Here is a 25,118-nt window from a genome sequence, read left to right as displayed (position 1 = left end):
GATAAATGAGCTTCAAAGTAATTGCTCAGGTAATAGGTGTTGTAAGAGCTGGCAGAACAGACTTAAAGCACTAAAAAAAATGAAGCCCTTTTCCCTTCCTTTCCCCCCCTTGCCCCTACAAACATAAATCAGTATTTCTGGGGACTACCGGGCTGTTATCCATGTGATGCAGCATTGTCAGGTGTTAATGCCCTCACCATACAAAATGCCTGGGCCCTTAAGGAAAGACAATGCAAAAATGCGGAAGAAAAAGGGGGAACAGGAGAAAGAATCCACTTTTGTGCTTTTATCAGCCACACAGTCCTGAAGAAACCCAGGAATGCTCCCCTCTCTGTCTGTGCCAGGGATGGCAATCCCACCAATCCCAGGCACAGCTACAGGTTGGGCAGAGAAGAGATTCAGAGCAGCCCAAGGAGAAGGACTTGGGGGTGTTGGTCAATGAGAAAATGAACATGAGCCGGCTTCAGTATGTGCTCACAGCCCAGAAAGCAACCGAATCCTGGGCTGCATCAAAAGGAGCGTGACCAGCAGGTCGAAGGAGGTGATCCTGCCCCTCTGCTCTCGTGAGACCTCACCTGGAGCATTGTGTGCAGTTCTGGTGTCCTCAACATAAAAAGGACATGGAACTGTTGGAACAAGTCCAGAGGAGGCCACGAGGATGATCATCCATCCCTGGCAGTGTTCAAGAAACTAGGTTCCAGGGAGATACCCCCCAAAAACGGGGAAGGACCCCCTGCCTTCTCACACAGAGGGGGATGGCCTGAGGCAGCCCCTGCCCTGTAGCTGTTGCGCAGAGGTAGGGGACCAAAAAGACGACGAGGGTTGGAAGCAAGTTCCGGGTCGACGTCGTGGGAAACCCTCCCCCCTTCCTGCCCTGCTTCCCCAGGTGTCCCTCCATAATAGGTTCGAGGCCCTGGATCTTGAAGGAGAGGTAGGTGAGAATGCAAGGCCAGCCCACAAGGCCACATAGGAAAAGGGAGTCGACTTTGCACCTCAAGACTGCCTCTGTTAAGAAAGAAAGAAGGGTCATTGTAGTAGGGGATTCCCTTCTGAGAGGAACAGAGGGCCCGATATGCAGAGTTGACCCTCATCATAGGGAAGTGTGTAGTCTGCCTGGAGCCCGGATCAGGGATATCACCAGGGCGCTCCCCAACCTGGTGCACCCGACAGACTATTACCCGCTGCTGGTCTTCCAGACAGGTGGGGAGGAAGCTGCTTCCCGCAGTCTGAGGGGGATGAAGAAAGACTACAGGGCCTTGGGGCGGATGGTGAAAGAGTCTGGGGCTCAAGTGATCTTCTCCTCTCTCCTTCCATCTTCCACTGATGATGTGGGAAGGAATGGGAAGATTCAGTTCATGAACAATTGGCTTCGAGACTGGTGCTACAGGCAGGGCTTTGGATTCTTTGATAACGGCTGGTTTTATAGGGCACCAGTCTGGACAATGACAAGTGAGAAAGGTTTGTCTCACAGAGGGAAGAGGATGCTGGGGCACGAATTAGCAGGGCTCATTTGGAGAGCTTTAAACTAGATTCGAAGGGGGATGGGGTTGCAGCTGGGCTTGCCCCAGTGGGGCAGCGCTCCAGAATTAATGAAGACTGGGAGGCCTCCTACAATCCTAGGGTGAAATCGGTGTGCTCAGCTCGCTCCCTGAAATGCCTGTACACCAATGCGCGCAGCATGGGAAATAAGCAGGAGGAGTTGGAAACCTGTGTTAAGTCAGGAGATTATGATCTGGTGGCAATTACAGAGACGTGGTGGGACAGCTCACATGACTGGAATATAGTCATGGAAGGCTATGTCCTTTTCAGGAAAGACAGGCCAGCCAGGCGGGGTGGTGGGGTTGCTCTTTATGTGCGGGAGGAACTACAGTGCACCGAGTTCTGTCCAGGGACAGATGATGAGCGAGTTGAGAGTCTGTGGGTGAGAATTAAGGGGCAGGCTGGCAGGGGGGATACTGTTGTAGGTGTCTGTTACAGACCACCGGATCAGGGTGAGGAAGTTGACGAGGCCTTCTACAGGCAGCTGAGAGCGGCCTCACAGTCACAGGCCGTGGTCGTCGTGGGGGATTTTAACTTCCCTGATGTTTGCTGGAAGGACCACTCGGCAACCCAGCCGCAGTCCAGGAGGTTCCTCCAGTGTATGGATGATAACTTCCTCCTGCAAATGGTGGATGAGCCGACCAGGAGAGGAGCGCTGCTGGATCTCATCCTCACTAACAAGGAGGATCTGGTCGAAGCAGTAAGGGTTGAGGGCTGCCTTGGTTGCAGCGACCACGAGATGGTGGAGTTCAGGATCTTGTGTGGCAGGACTAGTAGAATACCAAGTAGAATTGCAACCCTGGACTTTAGCAGGGCAAACTTTGGCCTTTTCAAGCAATTGCTAGGGGAAATCCCATGGGCAAGGCTGCTTGAAGGTAAAGGGGCCCAAGATAGTTGGTTGACATTCAAGGACTGCTTTTTCCGTGCTCAAGATCGGAGCATCCCGACACGTAGGAAGTCAAGGAAGAGGGCCAAGAGACCTGCGTGGCTAAACAGGGAATTGCTGGGTATGCTCAAGTGGAAGAGGAGAGTTTACAGGTCATGGAAGGAGGGGCTGGCCACTTGGGAGGAATATAAGGCTGCTGCTAGAGGATGTAGGAAGGCAGCTAGGAGGACTAAGGCATCCTTAGAATTAAACCTGGCAAGAAGGGTCAAGGACAGCAAAAAGAGCTTTTTTAAATACATGGCAGACAAAACTAACACCAGAGGCAATGTAGGCCCACTGATGAACGGGATGGGTGCCCTGGTGACAGAAGATAAAGAGATGGCAGAGTTACTGAATGCCTTCTTTGTCTCTGTCTACTCTGCTGCGGGCAGTCCTGAAGAGCCCTGTACCCCTGAGACCTTAGATGAAGTCAGGTCGACGGAGCGGTTTGCCTTAGTCGATGAGGAATGGGTTAGAGACCAGTTGAGCAATCTGGACATCCATAAATCCATGGGTCCAGATGGGATGCACCCGCGGGTGCTGAGGGAACTGGCGGAAGTCATTGCTAGACCACTCTCCATCATCTTTACCAAGTCTTGGGAAACGGGAGAGGTGCCTGAGGACTGGAGGAAAGCAAATGTCACTCCAGTCTTCAAAAAGGGCAAGAAGGAGGACCCGGGTAACTACAGACCGGTCAGCCTCACCTCCATCCCTGGGAAAGTGATGGAACACCTTATCCTTGGTACCATCTTAAGGCATATCAAGGATAAGAAGGTTATGAGGGGCAGTCAACATGGCTTCACCAGGGGGAAATCATGTTTGACCAATCTCTTAGCCTTTTATGAGGAAATAACACGGTGGATGGATGATGGCAGAGCGGTGGATGTGGTCTACCTTGACCTCAGCAAAGCATTTGACACAGTCTCCCACAGCATCCTCGCGGCTAAAATGAGGAAGTGTGGACTGGATGATCAGGTAGTGAGGTGGACTGCGAACTGGCTGAAGGAGAGAAGCCAGAGAGTTGTAGTCTATGGGGCTGAGTCTAGTTGGAGGCCTGTAACTAGTGGAGTGCCTCAAGGGTCAGTACTGGGACCGGTATTATTTAATATATTCATCAATGATTTAGATGAGGGAATTGAGTGTACTATCAGCAAGTTTGCTGATGACACTAAGCTGGGAGGAGTGGCTGATACACCAGAAGGCTGTGCTGCCATCCAGCGAGACCTGGATAGGCTGGAGAGTTGGGCAGGGAGTAACTTGATGAAATATAACAAGGGAAAGTGTAGAGTCCTGCATCTGGGCAGGAACAACCCCAGGTTCCAGTATAGGTTGGGGAATGACCTGTTAGAGAGCAGTGTAGGGGAGAGGGACCTGGGGGTACTAGTGGACAACAGGATGACCATGAGCCAACACTGTGCCCTTGTGGCTAAGAAGGCCAATGGCATCCTGGGGTGTATTAGAAGGGCGGTGGTTAGTAGGTCGAGAGAGGTCCTCCTTCCCCTCTACTCTGCCCTGGTGAGACCCCATCTGGAGTATGGGTTGGAACTGGATGATCTTAAGGTCCTTTCCAATCCTAACTGTTCTATGATTCTGTGATTCTATGATGTTGTACCTGGAGCCAGTGTAGCCCGTGCCAAGCAGAGGATGCTCAATTCTTCCCCATCCCACAGGAACTGAGCTTTACAATCTTTAATGTAACAAGATCTGGTGTATGGGACCAACAAATGTTTGATATAAACGCATGACCAGAGCCTCAGTGATTAGCATGTCCTGAAAGAGCTCCTGCTATGATTGATCTTGGTTGTATGGCCATTGCATAATGAGGATCACTGCCTTCATCTCTTGTAACTAAAGGTACACAACCTTCCCAGGACTCTTTGGAAATACCAACACCTGCAGGTTCATGATCAGAGGAACAGGGCAAGAAAAGCTTTAATTGGAACAGAGATGAAAAGGCAATGGTGAGCTAGGTGGAAATACCCAAGAGTGGCAGTACAAGAGAGAAAGATAGCAGAGTGGAAACTCTTTCGACTTCAGAGACAGCAGGTGTGATTTATGGACCCTCTCAGCGGGTGCTGGTCAGGGGCAGAGCAGCTTTACTACATCAACTCCAAGGGAGATCATGTGAAATAGCTAATTAAAGGATTCTGCCAGTGCAATTTGCTAACTGATGGAGCAGACCTGTCGCTAGCTTCATGTATGCACTCACCAGGAGGTCCTACCTGCCCAGAGTGACTGCACTGACATGACATCCTAATGGGAAAAGCAAACAAATGGCTGTTTGGTTTCTAATCCTTTCAGTGCACCATACCTTGGTGTATTAAATAAGCTTATTCATGACTCCAAACCATCCCTGTGGCTTCCAAGAAGGCACATCATCAGCAGGTACGAGGCGACAAATACCACATTTTGGCTTTTCTCCTATTCTCTATTCTGCTGTGCAACTAGTATACCCTAAATCCACTGCAGCATCAGGGTTTATGCTAAAATATTTAAAGTTCATAAATAAGTCCAGCATACAGCTGGCCATGTGGGTGTTCACACTTCACATGGCAAACAGAGGGAAAACAAGTTATCCCACTCAAGTCCAGGAATGCCACATGAATTCACTCTTCAGATTTCAGTATTGCTACTATAGCAAATAGCATGCTTTCAAATAAATACAATAAAGGCTTTTAATGCTTCACCCTCTCACCTCAATGTTAGAAGAGAATAAAGAAGTCGAGCATTAGAGATTTAGGAAATAAACCCAATCATCTCTGCACCTCTGGCTTGGCTCCTGTCTCTAAAAATCCCACTTATGGGGACAGCTGGGGCAGCTGTTTCCCAGCTGCAACACTGGGACAGAGGTGCTTTGGGAATGTCAGAGACATGTGGTGAAGGCTACTCGCAGGATCCTGCCTTTCTAGCTTAATTTCTCTCTCAGAGGAAAAACAGACATGGGGGGAGGGGGAAGTCCAATATTTAGCAGAATGCATTAAAACTCCCAAATTACTGAGTCTAGGGAATGACATGACCTTCAAGGACTGCAGAGAGCCAGGCTGTCAGCACCTAAAACCCCTGAGTTGTGAAATACTCGGTATTCAGACAGCCCTACCCCTTTATGAAAGGGATTTAAGAGCTCTTTAAGATTTAAGATTAAGATTTAAGAGCTCTTTAAGAGCTTGGGCTCACACACCAGCATTATGGGCTGAAGCATGGACACCCTCCTCCAGCAAACCTGCTTCTTTTGATAGGACCTGCAGGTCCTGGAGGAAAAGAAGCCCTCCTGTACCCTGCATTGACAGGAGTGCTGTAAAAGCGTCTCTGGACGTGATGCACCAAGGACCTGCATTTGAGGCATGTTTTTCTTCCACACTAACAGGTTTTCAAGCCCTGCTTAATCTTTCATGAGTGTTACATCCTCAAGTCTCCTTCAGGTTTCTGAAAGACTGATCTGATTTTCTCACTCAGACATCTAGTTTTCTGCTGTGACCCACTATCGGCTGCATGGCTTCATCCCAAAGCTTGCTTTATGACACTCCAGCCTGTAGAAATCTTCATCTGTAGGGACATTGATGAGAAACAGCTTTTCCATCTCATACAGCCTTTGAACCAGACTGTGCCAATCCCATCTCATTATTTAACATCTTCCAGGTCCTGTGTTATCTATTGAAGAGAGCCCAGACACTTGCAAACCTTTGAGAGCAACCTCACCATCTCAAACCATCTCAAATACCACTGATATCCCAAACCCAAAAAGAGGACTGTATTCTTATCATACTTAATACAAGTGTCCCCCTAAACCTTGCCATAAGGCCACAGTCACTGGTGGAGATGAGCAGGCAGTGGACTACACTGATGCTCCAGCACATTCTAGCAGCCTTTCTGCTGCTGTGGCTGCTCAGCAGATGTTAGAATCAACATCCCAAACACCAGTAGCTGTAGAAACCCCATGGGAGGTTTCATACCAAGATCAAGCTCCAGTAACTGTGTAGGTATCATAGCCATAAAAGCTTTCTGCACCTGACCCAGAACAGCTTTGGCAGGATTTAATTCTGAACTTCAGGTTCACCTAGACCCAACAGACCTTCCCGAGAAGTCTGCCATTACAAGAGATTTGAGATTGAGCAAGCACAGCAACTGCACTGGGTCAGGGACTGGTTCCTGAAGCAGCTACGACTCATCCATCCCTCATTCTCCTCCAAAATAGGGGCATCTTTATATGTTCAGGGAGCACAGCTGGTTACTGCTGTCCCACTTAGAAGCACAGAATGGTTTTGGTTAGAAGGGATCTTTGAAGGTCATCTAGTCCAACCTGCATAAGTAAGGACATCTTCAACTAAACAGGTTGTTCAGAGCCCTCTCCAACCTGACCTTGAATATTTCCTGTGATAGGGCATCTACCACTTCCCTGGGCAAACCTGTGACTTCTCCCTTGCCCTTACTCCCCCAAAAGACAGAAAATGTATGGTGTTGAAAGAGGAGAAGGGAAAACCTAAATCCCGAAGACCTCTTCCCTTTGCCACCCCACAAGTCGCAGAATCCCTCCCTTTCTCCTCCACCTTCTGCTTCTTTGCAGCACTTCAGCTAAAATGAGCGCAAGCTCAAGCTACCAGCTCTCAAGCATCAGGGTGACAGGCTGGACAGTAACTGGCATGCAGTCCGAATTTAGAACAGCTCATTGCCCCTGAGGTTGCAGGCTGCAGTCCTTGCCCTCTGCTATGGTAGAGCTTTTTGCACCTTACCCTGTCCTGCAGCAGGTTTCCAAAGACCTCTGAAAGACAAGGGCCCTGCAGCATCAGTTTCACTGCTAAAGAAGCAGTTTCTTCAAACCACACAGCAACCCCAGGAAGAGCCAAGAGCAGTCTTTGGTCTCCATATGGGCATCTTTACCCCTAGCTCATCTTTAAGTGTGATGCCTTAAATAACACAGGGGACAGAAATCCAAAATGGGAATGGCGCGGGAGGTAAATCCCAGAAGGCATCACTCAAACATCTGTGTGCTCAACTCTGGGGTTAAGGTGGCACAGTCTTAAGGAGGATCTAAAGTGCAAACCATACACTATTGCACCCCTTTCTATTGCTCCCATTACCTACCACAAGACAAGGCCAAGAAAAATGTGAGAGTTAAATCAGAAAGGACTAACTAAACAGCCTTAAAAGCAGAAAGCTTGCCTACCCGTAGATATCAAGCACGCCGATGAAGGAGTGCTGCTTAATGGTGGTGTGCAGGGACTTGTTGATGTGTTGCATGATCCATCTGAAGAGTCGGGCATAGATGTGCTTGGCCAGGGCGTTCCTGGCATTCACCACTTGCTGCAGGGACATGCTCTTCACATAGGTCTCGGCCCTGGTAACCAGCTTGCGATGGCAGAGCCAATGCTCCATCTGGCTGTGCTCCACACCCAGCAAGCTGCAGAAGCTGTTCAAGTGATTGTCCTCACTCTGGGGGTAACAAGAAGCAAAGTCAGCAGGTTGGTGACACCCCAAAGCTGGAGATTCAACATCACGTTCCCAGATAGTGCAAGAAACAAGCAGCATTTCATAACTGTGTAGGGAAATACTGTGTTTCAATGTGGTTGACAGGAAACAGGAAAGCAATGGGCACTCATCCAGTTGAGCTAGCCTTCATGGATATGGATGAAATGGCTTACACGGAGCTCTGAATAATAGTATACCCTGTAGCTTTCCTCTGGTCTGGCCATCCTCAAGGTCTCCGTTTTCATAAACAGCAGATAGCCACAATCACTGTCAACAGGAAGGAGCACTTTCTACTTTACTCCTCTTTGAGCTGCAGCTACACACTCCTTCACAACAACCTTGATTAAGCCTGAAGTTAAAGGCTAGGGAATGCCATTACACCATGCCTTTCACAAACTAACTCCCTTTTGAATAACAAACTCACAAAATGTGCATCACCAGAAGGGCTTGTGTTTTGCATAATCAATACAATGAGATATGAGCTTCATTTTCTCTAGTGCATTGTATTTTCTTTCCCCCCTCAAAGTAAGACAAGGCCGTTCTGCGTCTCTGTTGTGCCGAGGTAGTTGACACTGCATTTTGGACAATGAGAAATTAATTTTCTTTTCCTCAGTGTAGTAACACAAAAGTAAAGGAAGTAAACAGTTTCCAGATACATACATGTACAGAAGGTGAATGGGTTTGGAGGAGGGGGGGGAAATGCATTTTAAAAGACCTCTAGGATGCTCTATTGCTGGGATATGTTTTTGACTACAGATTCAAAGTCAAAACAGGACCGATTTAATAGCATGCAATTACATCTAAAGGTAATTAAACAACATGAACTCCTTTATAGAACTCAACACTGTCAGAGCAGACCATTTTCACATATCCATGTTGCCAAGTATCAAGCAAACTACCTCCAGTATCTAATTGAACACCACGTTACCTCAAGGGTAACACTAAAAGTGTGCACAGAACCTGTTTCAGTACTTTAGTTAGGAACCCCAGTCTGGGATGTAATGATAGCGTTTCCCATATAATTGCCTTTTTTTCCCCCTCTTCTGAACAAACACAGAAACAGAAAAAAAACACCACTAAGGCATTTTTAGTCTTATTTATACATGCTAACTAACTGTGCTGTGCTCCTTTGGATACTGGATGGCCACATTACAAGCAGCAGCTTCATGGGTTTGCTAATATAAAAGTGGTTCTAGAGCATCACACCTTTTGCTGGTGGGAGTCACTGTTCACCCAATACTCTGGGCACCAAGTCTTTTAAGAAAGCAAGAAGAGTTAAATAGGGGTTGGGATGTAAGGTGGTAAGCAGCCTTTACATCACCTCATTCACAGGCTGGCTAGAGAGGAGAAATAATGCATTGTCTTCCAGGAAAGTCTAAGCAGCCAGGAAATTATGGTGTGTTTTCAAAAAATTCAAAGAAAACCAGCAGAAAAAAGGGCTTTCTAACAAAAGATACTGCTGTGAAGCTGAACACAGTGTGGCCCGATTTATGAGCATGCAAAGCTCCCCATGTACCCCACTCTTGCTGGTGACCTACCAATATACTACAGGCATCGCCGTCTCGTTCCACTCGGATTTCCAAGTTCCCTAGGTGCAGAATGGCAGCAATTATCCTAAAAATGGTCATCTGATGAGACTCCTTCACTCCTATGGGAACAATTGATAGCCAGTTGTCACAACAGAAAACAAACTGCAATTTTCAGTTCATTTGAAAATGCATACAGTGTTTGATTTCCTTCCCAGGATGCTGCGTTTCAGAGCTATCAGACCTCTCCCAACAAACACATCATAAGCACTCAGTAAAGTCATCGCTCAAAAATGAGAGCGGAGGATGTGAGAGGAGCTGCTTATGTTATTTCTTTGGTTGCATCGAAGCAGTTTTATCACATATGGGTTTAATACTATTGTGAACATGTACAAAACCAAGGACACTACTCCATAATGATCAAACAGGCCCAGAGCTGTAGGAGTTCTGTGGCTTTCACAGAACAAGGAGTCACTTCTCTGTGATCTCAGTCTAGCAGCAAGATCTTGCTGATAACTGGAGCAAGGAAGTTACAACTTATTGCTGGCATCCCACAAACAGAAGAGAAAATTAAAGCCATATGCATGATGCACAGTGCCTCCAGACTGGTGCTACCACTGGATACAACAATTCACCATGGAGGTGATGCAGAGCTCTTATCTTACCATCCCCATTGCCCCAATAGGAGCTATGTCTTGTGGGTCTTCACAGGGATTGTAAGATATTATTGTTATATATTATTTTTCTGGCAGGATTTTGCAGGCATTCCCAGCAGGAGCTTTGCCCAGCAGCTGCCTGCACACAGCTTTCTTGCTGCATCTTGCACTTTTACATCCCAACTGGGTTTCTGTACCCCTTTTGTGTTCAGTGCTGGTGTCCTCATTACACACCCAAGGTCTGAGACATTACCTGCTGGTTTTTGAATTATCGAGAGCTTCCCCCTCTCGGGATTTCTCTGTTGTCAGCACAGTGAGAAACGTTTCAAGGTTACTGAAAGGAGCAATGCTCTGCTGTTACTTGGCACTCTTAATTGAAGTTAAGCCTGGCTAGGGTGGAGATTTGCAGATAAATATGACTTCTTGTTACACATACAAAGACAGGACTAGAAAGCGTAGTAGCAATTTCACCAGTCCCTGAACAGAACCAGAGAGAGCTGGGAAACACTGAAAAAAAACCCATGATAAACAAAGCCAGAGGAAGCACATGAAGAGCAGTAAAACATCATCAAATTGGACGAGGCCTTGAGTGATATGGTTTAGTGTGAGGTGTCCCTGCCCATGGCAGGGGGGTTGGAAGGTGATGATCTTAAGGTCCTTTCCAACCCAAACCATTCTATGAAATTGGTCGTGGAGGGAGATGCTCACACAGTGCTTCACAGGGACCAGCAGGAGACAGGGGGTCAGCCTGGGGACGTAGAGAAGGGGACCAAAGAAAAACTATACATGGGGAGGGGGAGAAAGCTCCCTGGGGTTTACAGCCCCCTGGGCAAGTTTGGAGCATTCAGTGGAGTAATTTTTAAGTACTTCACCAAAGTCATACAAGCCAGATGAGAGGAGGGTTAATACAAAGACAAGACACTGCTTGTACCCCAGAGAAAAAGAGGTTGAGTCCATCTAAAACACAAAGAGGACAAATGCTGTGTGGTTGCAGTACATCTGTTCAGAGGCATTTCACAGCCAGCTGTGAACATCATGAGCTTCTCTCCCAACACGTGAAATGCAGCAGTGAGGCACCAAGACTTACCGGGATTTAAAAACATGGTTTCAGATAAATATTAATAAACAGGGAAAGTTTTCACCTGCAAAAACTGTTTTTCCTTTCAAAGATCTGGTGCTGCAGGCAGGTGATGGCATTGCTCAACTGCAGCATGCGCAGGTGGTTGTTGGAGTGGTAGATTTTGCAACTGGCCATGCAAATGTGGACTCTTCAGAGCACGGATGTAGTCAGCAAATTATTCCCAACCATCAGTTACTCAGTACAATACTGTGCTGGTCTGAAAAGTGACATCACCCTCAACCCAAATACAAACTGAACTGCAGAGTAATAGCTTTTTTCCTTCTTGTAAATAGGGTAAAAACTAGCAAATCAAAGCTGCAGTACAGCTTTGACTCCACAATGGTTTATGTAGGTTTCTCTTAAACCCAGTGTCTTTCTCCATTTCACTGCTGCTTCACAGAGAGCGGTATGAAACACTTCGCAGCTCATAGTAAAGAACAAGGTAAAGCCAACTAGATCAATAGGAAATATGGATTTTTATACCTCTCGGTGTTAAAGGAGAGCCATATAGTGCAGGCAAAACACTGAATACATTTGCAAGAGACTTCTGCTAGGAAGGTTCCAATGAGAGCAGCCCCTTACCAAGTAGGGTGAAGGCATGCCTTGTTTTCTCAAAGTCATCAGCATCATCCACACCATCAATAGACGTGTCACCTCCCTGAGATGTGTAGAAGTAGTCTTCAGCACACGCTAGGAGAGAATAAAGAGAAGAAATACATCACCATGCAGCACTTATCCCCCTGCAGCCACTCTCCAGAGTGTGTACTGGGATGCTCCCTGTCCCCCACCACCTCATTCCCAAAGGGCACCCACCTCTTTTGAACCACAGTTTACTCAGAAATGGATGAAGTACAACCTTGATAACTGAGTGTAGCTACTTCTTGCAGTGATGAAACCCCTTCCCCATGCAAAGCAAGTTCATTCAGAGCAGAGCTAGGGTGTATTTGCAATTCAAAAAACGTCTGTATTGCATGGGTGTTGACTGTTTGAAATATGTTACTACTTTATTCTTTTTATCCTGTTTCACATACCCACGACTGATTCAGATACTTTAAACCCTTTTCCACATAATGCCTTAAACCTGGGGAGCAAAGGGAATGGAGAATCACCTGCAGTGCCAGCATTACACCATTTGAGTACCCGTGCTTTAGCAGTTATTTCAGGACAACACAAAACTAAATCCTACGGAGACTGAGATGCATTTTAAATGCAGATACAACAAGAAGAGACAGCAGGATTGATACCCATTTTAAAGCTGCACAAGCAATTGCCCCTCCTTTAAACAAGAGCTTAGCTGGGGCCAAAACTATAAAGATACAACCCAAAGGCTGCTAGGCTGAGTGCTGGCAGAGCTGGAGCAGGCTTGGGGAGCCCAGGAGGTGGGCAACTTCCCCATCCTACCCAGAATCAGTCCTCAGCACCAGCTTCGGCTTGCTTCAAACCAGGGAGCAGTGACTTGTAAAGAAAATCTCAAAAAAACTCATTAACATTCACAAACATATTTCTGAATTATCATGGAAGTAACGACGAAACCAGCCTACTGTGTGTTCCACATCAGCCTGCTGGTAACCTTTAAAATCACTGCAATTTGTACCTTTTTTGAACCACATTGCCACCAGAAGGTCCTCATCCCTTCCCAGACCTCCTGCAGACGCTTTTGCATTAGCTGTACTTTCAGGCTGTTAAGAAAAACATTTAATTCTCTCTGGTATTCAAAGCCCTGGGACCCAGAGATTTCAGTAACTCTGCTCATGGCTGCAGCATCAGGAACAAGGCGCAGAAAATGTTGTCTGGAGTCAGAGAGCTGATGTCCATCCTGGTGCTCCCAGCACAACAGAACTCACCCAGCCTGTGATGGACCACCTGTGCTGTGGAGCCAGGCTGAGAGAGCTGGGCTGGGGCAGCCTGGAGAAGAGAAGGCTCCTGAAAGGGAGACCTGAGAGCAGCTCCAGTGCCTGAAGGGGCTGCAGGAAAGCTGGAGAGGGGCTTGGGACAAGGGATGTAGGGCCAGGCCAAGGGGAATGGCTTTAACCTGCCCAAGGGGAGACTGAGATGAGCTCTTAGGCAGAAGCTCTTTGCTGTGAGGGTGCTGAGGCGCTGGCACAGGGTGCCCAGAGAAGCTGTGGCTGCCCCATCCGTGGCAGTGTTCAAGGCCAGGTTGGACACAGGGGCTTGGAGCAAGCTGCTCTGGTGGAAGGGGTCCCTGCCCATGGCAGGGGTTGGAACTGGACGAGCTCTAATGTTCCTTCCATCACAAACCAGTCTGTGGTTCTAGGATTCTGTGATTAACAGCTTGATGTTGCTGCACATCATCCTGCAAGATGCATCCCAAGCTGGTGGTTGTTGATGGTACAAGACATCAGTCGCCAATTTCATACATCAATACTGGGATCTGTTTCTGCCTCAAGTCATCTCTGGTGTAACTGGTTCTAATATTTGTATTTCAATCTGTATGCAATGATTTTAATAACCACAGAAACCATTTGATTCACTGCAAACAAATAAAACACATTCCTGCTTTGCACCATTGACCAGGCATCAGTAAGTTAATCACACTTGGGAAGGCACCGTGCTGATTACTGACTCCTGCATTTTTAAGTCAAATATTTATTTTCTAGTTTAAAATCAAGCCTTTAGAAGAGCAAACACTTACTAGTTTGCTCTGTTGGGCTCACATAGAGACTCTCTTTATTTTCCAGCATTTTACAATATAAAAGATAGCAACAACAATTCTTTGTGTGTGTTCAAGACCCAAAGGAGAGAAAAAAGCCCCAACATTTGACATGGAAAAATATATATCCTCCTTGCTAGCTAAGAAAAGATGGATTTTCACATCAAGATACTCTTGTTTTGTATAAGCCTTGGGAAGATAAGGTTGACAGGTATGTAAGGTACAGCTTACATGAGTAAAAAAAAGTGTGTTTTGACTAGTCATCTCAAGATACAGGCTGGTACACCTGATGCAAAGTTGGTAATGAAAAAAATCCCTCAAAAGAAAGAAGAACCAGTCAACTGTGCACATCTGCACTCACAGAAAACCACCCACCACTATGAATTCAACAGGTCAAGGCAGAACCTGGTTCACCCCAACAAAACTAGCTCATGGCACCCATGTACCCCAAAAGCCATCCCCACCTAGCACATGAGAAGCTACGAAAACGTTTTGGGGAAGTATTTTTAAGTTACTGCAAAGTGACAGTGCAGGAAACACCAAAGACTTTGGATTTTGGAAAGAATCACTTCTTTTCCAGTTGCTGCATTCCACCCGAATGCAGAAGCCGCAGGATGTACGGATACCTGTGTACGCTGCAATACAGCAAACACACAAGTACCATGGAAAAGTGGAGCTGGAGACTGACACACACTGACAGCATCAAAGTTTGATTAGAAATAACCCATCCTTGTGGGCTAACAGCCCTGGCACCCATTGCCTCCTACGGTGCCAGCTGCTGCCATTACACATTGTCCCTTGAGACACTGAAGTTGAGAGCCACAGTCACAACAGCATAAAGATGTCCTGGATGATGCACCAGGAGAGCAGAGTGCTCTCATTCTTCACCATTACTAGTCACAACAAATACAGACAATGCTTTTAAAGAGCTGTGCTGAACAAGAGTGATACTTCCTCTGATCCACATGTTCCCAGGAACAGAAAGGTGGTTTCACAGCTGGAGCTCTCCCATATCAACTCATCTCCCAGACTGAGCTGAAATAATTTAGGTCTGAGTTTTAAGATGCCAGCAGACATTATCATTATCCATGCTATCTTCGCAAAAATGAGGCACATAATCCCATGGGAGAAACTCTTTAAAGTGCTCAGAGAGATGTGCTTTGGGGTCATGTGAGTCTGCAATGGGACCAAACACGTGCTCCTCAATGGTACCTGGGAAGCTGCTGTCAGAAGAACATCATTTTGGTGCCCTTAGAGACCAAAAGGAGCCCCAGGTCCATCACAAGCCTTGACCTACGTGCAGAGCCAGGTTTCACACTATGGCTGGTGTACAGTGAATCATGCAAAACCTTCACCCAGGAAGCCTGAGACAGACATTATGGTTATGCCTAGACAGTCTCTGAAGTTATCTTATGACTTGGCAAACTCATGATGTGGTTGTCTGATTTGGTGTCACTGAGCAGAATATAGACTACAGTTGAGTAACACACTGACATTTACTGCTGACAAAAGGACAAGAAGAGGGGTGCTTCAATGTCAGCACCAGCACTCAGTAAGTGTAGCCCACATGCCTACTGTGACCCAAAAAGTCATTAAGACAAGCCCAGAATTATACAGGAACTGAATCTCTCTTGATCTGCCATTCCCCCATAGCTGTGATGGAAACCTCTGAAGGACTGCAGGGGCAAGATGCTCTGAGCTGGGATCACAATCCACCTTGCTCACCATTTGAAGTACTTAAAAGCACGTTTTAAGCCTTGCTTCTCTTCTTAAGCAGCAGCAAATGTTCAAGATTTTAAAAACATAATTACAACACATCTCTATACCCGCTGCTGTAAACCCTTTTATTCAGGTGTCTTACAGAGGTTTTGATGCAAATCCTGTCAGAAAAAACAACTCGAGAGTTTACCACTGAAAAAAATATAATGGATCATAACTGCTCCTGCCAAGACTCTGGCTGGATCAACCCATACTCACATATTTGATTTAAAACACGTGTTTTTATGCAAGTTTCGCACAATATTAACACACGATCTCCCTGCATTAGCTAGTGTCTACCACAGTGTGTTGTTTCACTGCAGTTCTGCAGGCAGTTTCTACAAAATACATAGGCTTCTTCTCATCTCCCACTATGGCTAACCTCCAGGAGAAAGCTCCTACCACCGGCAGCGCTTGCAGAAACCTAACAGCACCAACCAGTGCAACACAAGCTTCATGCACATTCTGAAGCAAGCTGCTGCACAGCAGAGGTCATGAGGGCTGGTGTCTCATCACAGATTCACAGACTGCTTTGAGTTAGAAGGGACCTTAAAGCCCATTCAGTTCCAACCCCTGCCACAGGCAGGGACCCCTTCCACTAGAGCAGCTTGCTCCAAGCCCCTGTGTCCAACCTGGCCTTGAACACTGCCAGGGATGAGGCAGCCACAGCTTCTCTGGGCAACCTGGGCCAGCGCCTCAGCACCTCATCCCTACCTCAACCATCCAATGTGCCGCATGCCTGAAGATGGTATGAGCAAACCTGGGTGCCACTGGGGACAAGCTGCCCTTTGAGCTCATCTCCCTTTACCTCCTCTCACTGAACAGGCACACATGACATCAATGACCTGCATTTCTAACCTAATCCTGTCTTCCTGTTGCCATCACAACTAGCAGCCACACCAGTGCACAGGGAGGTAAAGTACTTACTTAGCCCAAGGTCTTTGAATTCTGGGAGACTCGCTGAGGCACAAAGCTGATAGAAGATGTGGTAGTTGCGCTCGTCCTCCGCCTATGGGAAAACATTGAGTTACCAGAGGCACAAAGAGGTTACAGCACTGCTCCCATGCTCAGCCCAGTGCTCACTGAGCCCAGGGCTATCCCCACCCCATCTCCTGCTTCCCACCATCAAGACCCTCTCAGTGCCACCAAGAAGACAGAGATCTTTTGCCATTTGGGAAAGAGGAGGTGCTAAGCCTTGTCCTGACCCATGTACCTTGCCCATTTTGCAAATGAAATAAATAACTTTATATTATCTTCCATGCCTTATCCTTACCTGGGATAGCTGTGCTAACAGAGCTAGCAAGCACCACTTTGCAAACTGACACTGCAACATAAAAAGAGGGGGCCTACACTCATGGCTTCCCAAAGTTGTTTTTTTTTTGACTTTGTGGGTTTGGGGGTTTTGTTGTGTAAGGACACAAGTGTTTCAGGCGCTTATGACCTAGATGCCAAGCACGAACAAGAAAGCTTGTCCTGAGCCCAGCACAAGAAACCTGTGTGATGTGTCACAGCAGTGACATTAGCCTCCTCAGCCCCTCTCCTGCTTCTCCTCCATCTTCAGACCTGAAGACTGTTGCCTCGAATTTATTTTTCCTAGCTTTTCATGAAAAGCCTCTTTTTCAGTAAAAACCTCTGCTGCTGCCCAGAGAAAGCTTTCCATCCCTGCCCATCAGCCAGGCCAGGAGCATTGGTCCCTCCTTTGGGCTCCAGCCTCAGGTAGATGGAGGGAACAACCAGAGCCCAACTAACAAGTCTCCCAGGTACTTATGAAGTCATCGTGATCATCAAGAAAAACTGCAAAAGACTGAGTCTGAAAGACACATCTTGGAGCTGCCTCCACCAGGAAAAATACTTTTAGAGTGATATTTTTAACCCACAGAAAGACCCAGACTACTAAATTTCCTGGACTAGAACATAAAAAGAAAGGAAGAAAAAAAAAGCACAACTCCTCACCTGGAATACAACTCGTGATTTTTCCAACAGGTAAGTCCTCATATTGGCACCAATGATGCGGTATCCTTTATCAAAGCCAATCTGAATGTATTTCCCAAAGCGACTGCTGTTGTCATTCCTTGTTGTTTTAGCATTTCCAATTGCCTGCATGAAACAAAATTAAACATTAACCTTTAATTTTTAAGTTTTTTTAAACATTTAAATGTGTAATCAGTGTTACATAAACACTCATGGGAGGATTTGAGGAAAACCCCTTCCCAGATGCAGAAGGCAGAGCAACAACATGACTTTTGGGAAAATTCTTCCCTGAAAATCTGGTGTTTCAGAATTTTTATAGAAGAAAAATACACAGAAACAGCAATGAGTATTTGCACAGTAGTTAGATCATCTACAACCCACCAGCCACAGCACTCCTGTTTTGTCTTTTCCGCCACTATTCCCCTGCTCTGAGATGATGTGCCTCAAGCAAGCACAGAAGTAATGAAAGGGGATGGACATGTACAGACAAGAGCCCTCAGGCGCGTCTTGAAGGATGTCTGCCTGTCCCAGCCTTTATTTGAAGACTACCTCAACCTATGGCACAGCTCCTGGGGAACACGCCAAGCACACATACTTAGCAAGAATCACAGTATTACCTACAGCATCACATTGACATCCTCCAAAACTTTTTGATCATAGAACCTAATGCCTCCAATTGCATGCAGTGGACTCCCCAGGGAGTTACTCTGCAGTACATTGCTGCCTACTGAAAAGAGGCTGTTGCACATGCAAAGCTGCTCCTTGCTGCCTGGCCCTTTGGCTGCTCGACCTCTCCATTAAGTTTTGAGGGTTCTTTGACCCAACAGCCTCAGCATCGCACTCAGAGCAAGCCCTGCCTGCTCCATGCCCTATCCATTCACCACCAATCCAACCCCTATGTAGCTAATGCATCTCCTTCCTCCAAGGCCCATTTATCATAGAATGGTTTGATTTGGAAGGGACCTTAAAGCTCATCCAGTTCCAACCCCTGCCACAGGCAGGGATACCTTCCACTAGAGCAGCTTGCTCCAAGCCCCATCCAACCCCTTTACTGCAGCTCACCCTTCCACATCACTTAGAGTGCTCCCAGACTCACAGCCCCACTTTCCACCTCCAACCCTCCAGCACTTACACCAGACCATACATAAAAGCAGCAGGGCAGAGGCAGAGCATTTGCACTCCATTTCTGCACAGAAACTAATGCCCATTCCCCAGAAAATGGGGTTCACAAACTGCTACAACACACACCACAACCAGGTATTTTGCTTGCTGAATTGAGCATCCAAAATACTCTCATTGCCTTATCTCATGTGCTTTAATTCCTTGGCTATAAAGCAGATACCTGCCCCATCCTCCCAGCAGGGACATATATCCTACACATCAAACACAGCCCTAAGGACTATTTGACAACACACACACCCCTCTACTCCATCTTCACGTTAATTCTGGGGGTTTTGCACATCAGGCAGTTCTCTTTCTTGATTTTTGCATGAAAAATGTTCTCAACAGTTTCCAGTAAAGACAGACAGGGTCCCTGGCCCCAGCACTCAGAAATTACATCCAGAACTGAACACAGGCAAGAAAATTAGAGCAACAAAACTATGGAGTCACACAGAAGAACAGTTTGCACTATGAATTTTTCCTTGGATGCTTTTTAAGTGTTTCCAGGTATTGCAGCTACATTTCACAGAGGCAAAAGAGACGAGCAAGGAAAGGAGTAAGCCAGCATGAAGCCCACGCTGCAGCAGATCATTGAGTGTTCTCTGCCAGCCTTACAGTTCTTACTCCTCACTTGCACAGTCACTTGTTTTATCATTCCAGCTAGCACCCCACATCAGGCAGCACGATGCCAGACCACACATGCTGCTTCTGGGTCTGGGGTAGGCTTGGTTTTTGTCCTAGATCAGCCACCACCTCAGTGTCTATTATGACAATTCTGGCCATGAGTGGTGGGAAACCTTCCTGCAGGTTAAACCAAGCCTAAGGTTAAGTACAGGACTTGAATTGTTTTGCAAACAAAGGCACTCTGACTCCAAAATCCCTTTGGAAAATAGGTTTAGACATTAATTTTCACCATCTAGACATGGTGCAATGAAGTAAAGTCACTTTTCCCCTTTTATATTTACAAAAGGAGAGTTTTTTCCTCAGAGTAAGAATTTCCCTATAACGAGGCTTGTTATTTCCCTATATGACCGACTGCAATAGAAAATTAACAAAAACAGAACTGCATTGAAATATCTGAAAACAGATTAATCGTTTTCTTTTATGTTTCACCCTTCTACAAGTAAATAAAATTAGGAGGTACCATGCAGTGGTAAAACAAGGAGGAAGGTGAACATGACAAAATACTAATGATGAGCCTACCACTCAGGTTCTCCACTCTGAAGCCCCATCAAATCCCAGCTCCTGAAGCCATGCTGGGGATGTACGGACTCAAATTCAAGACCATGAAATAGAGGAGCAATCGGGCCTAGCTAAATGGAAGCTATCAGTGTATTTCTGTGCTGCAGCCCAGCTCAGGGCTGTTGTGAGGCTGCAAATCAGGTTTGGCTCACAAGCCCCTGCAGCTCTCACTGTTCTGTGACTTCTGGAGACACACAGAATTCACTGCAAGCAGGACAAAGGAAATGCTGCGGCTTTTACCTCCATAACTGGGATCGATGAGAGGACTTTGGTCTCGATGTTGGGCTCGCTGGCAGAACCACCAACGGTTGCAAAGAAGCGCATGGCATATTTGGCAGAAACTGTCTTTCCAGCACCAGACTCCCCGCTCACAATGATGGACTGGTTCTTCTCATCCCTGTTGCAGCAGAGGAGAAAAGCATTTGTGAGTTAATCCGCTTCCTTGTTAACAGTTTGTTTGCATCATGACATGATCTTTCATCTTCACAATGTCATCGACTCCCTCGCCTTATTGCCTATGTTATGGATGCTGGATTTATTCTGTACTGCACCAAAATAATGGTGAATAATACACAGTAGTGGTACATCTCAGCTAAAACATGAAGGACATTTTGAGCATCTCCAGAACATCTCCAAACGCTTGCAGAGACAGGGGGAGACCAACTTCTGCATGAAGTGCTGTGGCTTTCTTCACTCCTGGAGCACATAGCCCTGCACTGGGAAACCCATCCTTTCATACCACAGTAACAAACCTTCTCTGCTTTACATTTGCCTGGAGAACAACAAGCACTGGCTGAATATCAGTTTCTAATATTATATATCTTATTTTTCCCCTCCAACACTTTCACTCTAGCATTTGAGATCTTTCTCTACAAAATAGTTGTGGAAGTTGCTCATGTAGCCTATTGCTAAGCTATTATGCTCAAAATAAATTAAAAACAAGTAGTGAGATCAAGCACCTGAAAATAGTGCCCCTCTACTCTGTTCTCGTGAGACCTCACCTGGAGCATTGTGTGCAGTTCTGGTGTCCTCAACATAAAAAGGACATGGAACTGTTGGAACAAGTCCAGAGGAGGCCACGAGGATGATCAGGGACTGGAGCACCTCCTGTATGAAGACAGGCTGAGGAAGTTGGGGCTGTTCAGCCTGGAGAAGAGAAGGCTGCATGGAGACCTCATAGCAGCCTTCCAGTATCTGAAGGGGGCCTATAGGGATGCTGGGGAGGGACTCTTCATTAGGGACTGTAGTGACAGGACAAGGGGTAAGGGGTTCAAACTTAAGCAGGGGAAGTTTAGACTGGATCTAAGGAAGAAATTCTTTACTGTGAGGATGGTGAGGCTCTGGAATGGGTTGCCCAAGGAAATTGTGAATGCTCCATCCCTGGCAGTGTTCAAGGCGAGGTTGGACAGAGCCTTGTGTTGCCTGGTTTAGTGTGAGGTGTCCCTGCCCATGGCAGGAGGGTTGGAACTGTACGATCTTAAGGTCCTTTCCAACCCTAACTGTTCTATGATTCTATTCTGTGATTCTATGAAATTGCAGACATCCTACAATTCTCTATGCAGTCATATGAATATCAGTGTTTTCGCATATATACATATATAACATCTGTTTAAAACTTTGGCAACAATAATACAAAGCATGTCTCTGACATCAGACTCACACTATCCATCCCCAAATCCTACCAAATTGTAAGCCACTGCTCCAAAGCACAAAGGTACTTCTGGGATCAAGGGGTAAAAACAGACAAATGAAGAGTTTAAAAGCAATTTCTGGTAGACATCACTAAGTAAAGCCTGTTCCACTCCCGAAGCTTTGCAAAAGCTTTTAAGAATGACTCACTCCTTAACAGAAGGATGGGGCAGACTTACCCTCCCTCCAAGCACACACCAAATTTGCTTACAAAAGTGTTGACACCTCCAGGGCACAGGACTTTGCATAGGGAAGTTGAGGGTGCCTCACCTCATGTAGCTTTTGAGCTTTGCATGGAGTGCAAGACTCACCCTAACCCCTTTTCTACTTACAGAATTCATCATTCACACAAAAAATCCTCTTGCACAAGTCATCATGGCTATATTAATTACCCAGCTCTTCCCACCATGGGTGTACAAAGTGGTACCCATTAGATACATCCCAATAATTAATCAGTTTAATGTGCCTGAGCTGCAAGGCAAAGAAAGGATCAGGGCACTAAGAGGAGCTCATTTTGAGGAGAACTACATCCCTCTAGGCAAAGATCTGCTGGCACTGAGAGCAACTGCCTCTGGTGCAGTGGGAGCTGCTCCCTATGGCATCCTGGCACAGGGCAAACGCAACACCTCTGCAATCTGGCCACAGACTTTGGGAAGGAAAGAGTTTTCATTGCAGGATTTGATATAAGCTCCAAAGCTACCAGAGGTATAGGGATAAGCTGTAAGTATGTAATTGAGTATGGTTTTAAATAAGATAAAATTAAACTTCCCAGAATCTGCCCAGCTTCCATGAATCAGAGCTGAATACAGGCACACAAAAACATATATACCAGTGCAACAGTAAATTTAGACTTTGCAGTTCTTTTGATGTCAGGAAACACCATAAAAATGCATTTCAATTTAAGATACTTGGTTCAAGTTTATACCAGCAAGAGACGAGAACAGGGGCTAAATGATTGCCATATATCACTCTTTCAACAAAAATACAAAGATGCTGCAATACCACACTATTACTTTCCCCTGCTGTCAGGCATGTACATCTTAATTCCTTCAAGAATTCTGACCCTATAAAGTAAAACATGACATTTTGGAGCAAACCACAACTTTGTGACACTTCCAGCACTGGCAAGCTGATTTCCAACTCTGTTTATATTTTACAGGTACCAATTCACAAAGTGCATCTTATCCACCCCTTATCCAGCTCCACCAGTCTCCTGGGCTTCACCCATTAGGAAGCCAAGAGGAACCTCCAACCACCTGAGAACTGAGCACAACTTCACCCAGGCAGACAACAACCTGGAGCTGGTGTTCCTGGTGACTCACCCTAGGTGGGGACAACCTGCACATCTTACCCAGGACTTGCTAAATCATGGCTATATGCCCCCCCAGTACGTCTTGGCACAGCCACCGTGACTCTGCTGCAGGCAGCCAGCTGGCAGGATGCAGACAGGGGCCTGCCAACATGCCTGTCTCACACCTCTACACTTCCATGGGTATGCAATAAAGCTGGTTTTGTAGCACAAGCCACCAGACACATGAACCCAATGGAGGAAACCTGTGCCAACTTCAGTTAGGAAGGAAGACTAAGCACCAAAACCAGAAGTATGCTGGATAAACCCACATCAACAATTCCTGGGACAGGTGATGGCAGCGATATATCATGGTTTATCTCTGGTTAAAGTAGGCAACAAGTTTCACCCCTGCATTAATCTTTATGGACAACCACTTGCTGAAGTCCAGCAGTGAACATCCCATGTTGGTTATGAGTAGGAAGCAACACATAAAACTTGTGTTGGCTACAAAGAAATTACAGAATCATAGTATCCTAGAATACTTAGGGTTGGAAAGGACCATAAGATCAGTTCTGGCATGGACTGCAAGAGCAGATGAACAGACTATTCTTCATCGGAGGTGAGGAAGAAGCAGAAGAAAGAGGTGACAACCAAGATCTCTGCCAGCAAGCGCTGGCCTTGCAAAAGGAACTCTGCAAATGCAAAGGAGTCTGTCTGCCTTAAAGCTACACTTGCCTGAAAGTCACTTGAGAATTTTTGCTCATTCAGTTCAGAAAACATTTCACTACCACTTTTTTTTAAGTTAAGATGAAAACTACACCATTTTGAGAGAGAACTTTTGGATGAATGAAGCCAATAAAGCTCAAAATAGAGGAATTTTGCATTACTTGGCATCCACTCAGCACTGCTACAAGGTACTGTTCTCTAATATGGCTTTTTTCTATTTAAGATTCAGAACTAATACTTCTTGCTACCGAACTTCTCCAATCAGCTTCCTGGAATCAGGGTATGCCTGGCTGAAGCAGGCAGAGACCAACCCATCAGGGAGATCATCCAAGGGGATTTCCAGACCCACAGTCTCAGTGGGATTCAGGTCCCATCATGAACTGCCTTTTACGTGGCATCCTGAGTGTTGTACTCCTGTCTCTAGTTTGCCTTATTTTAAAACTACCATCATTCCCCAAAAGATATTGAACCTAGTGATAAAAACCAAGGACAACACCATTTACTGCTACTACAGCTGCTTGGCCTCATTTTATTATAGGTTCTCAAGAATTTGCCCTAACAGCTGATGTGCAGCTACATGGAATGGGCCAGGCAGGTTCTCCATGCATTGCACAAGAAAACTTCTGGAGCTGTTTTATATTAGTTGAAAAATGAAAGTTAAAAGAAAGCTGCTGGTTTCCACCATTCCATGATTCCAAGCAAGACAGCAAGGCTGCTCCAGCTCCTGCTTTTGCAGTAATGTGTCTCCTGTGTTTTTTCAGTGGAAAATGCCCATTCAGACATTTCTTTTTCAACTTCAGGAACAAAAGCCTTCAGGAATAAAGGCTACAGAGGCTTTCCCTTCTTCAGCATACAAGTTAATCAACTGCTGGTGCCAGCAGGGAAAAAACAGATGAACCCCACAGAGCAGCTGGTAGCAAGCAGGCTGCTCAGCAAGCAGAAATGGTTAAAACCAAGCAGTTCTTGTTTGTATTCAGCATGGAATAAAATGTATTTAAATGTTTTCCCATTGTGCAGGTGCAGTACGCTACGAAGCTGCTTGAAATACAGTCAATTTTGGCAGCATCAGCACAGAATTACTGTGGAAATAAAGCCTGGATAAAATGGAATGCTATGGGTGAATATCATGCTGCAGCATGGCAATGCTGTCACATCTCCTCCGGGGGCTTATGTGGCTCCTGTGCACTTTGGGGATGCCACCCTGGTTTGTAATGCTGCTATGAAGTGCATAAGTGTTCTTCTCACCAAACACATGATGCATACCTGCTAGCACACAACATGCTCATGCTCATCCAGCGGGATAGAGCATGCAATGGGGATGAGGTTTCAACAATGGCCAAAGGTGTTGTTCCCAACTCATGCTACTGCTGCAGCTCAAAA

The 25,118-nt window shown here is 46.2% G+C and overlaps 1 protein-coding gene across 2 annotated transcripts in view; it reads right to left on the bottom strand.

The window, feature by feature from the left end:
- Positions 1-25,118, bottom strand: part of MYO5B (myosin VB) — a 151,790-nt gene that overhangs the window by 80,013 nt on the left and 46,659 nt on the right. For both annotated transcript variants that reach the window (XM_057405669.1, XM_057405670.1), the window contains exons 5-10: positions 20,273-20,429; positions 17,612-17,755; positions 16,586-16,667; positions 11,812-11,919; positions 9,466-9,575; positions 7,626-7,891 (exon numbers count right to left, since the gene is read on the bottom strand). In XM_057405669.1, coding sequence (XP_057261652.1) covers positions 7,626-7,891; positions 9,466-9,575; positions 11,812-11,919; positions 16,586-16,667; positions 17,612-17,755; positions 20,273-20,429 — 867 coding nt within the window. The remainder of the gene's footprint in view (positions 1-7,625; positions 7,892-9,465; positions 9,576-11,811; positions 11,920-16,585; positions 16,668-17,611; positions 17,756-20,272; positions 20,430-25,118) is intronic.

The sequence above is a fragment of the Pezoporus wallicus genome, unplaced genomic scaffold (genome assembly GCF_028554395.1).
Source record: "Pezoporus wallicus isolate ANWC-B61680 ecotype Strahan unplaced genomic scaffold, APGP_CSIRO_Pwel_v1 scaffold_13428, whole genome shotgun sequence".
NCBI classification, from domain to species: domain Eukaryota; kingdom Metazoa; phylum Chordata; class Aves; order Psittaciformes; family Psittacidae; genus Pezoporus; species Pezoporus wallicus.
This window is presented reverse-complemented; position numbering and strand designations above follow the sequence as displayed.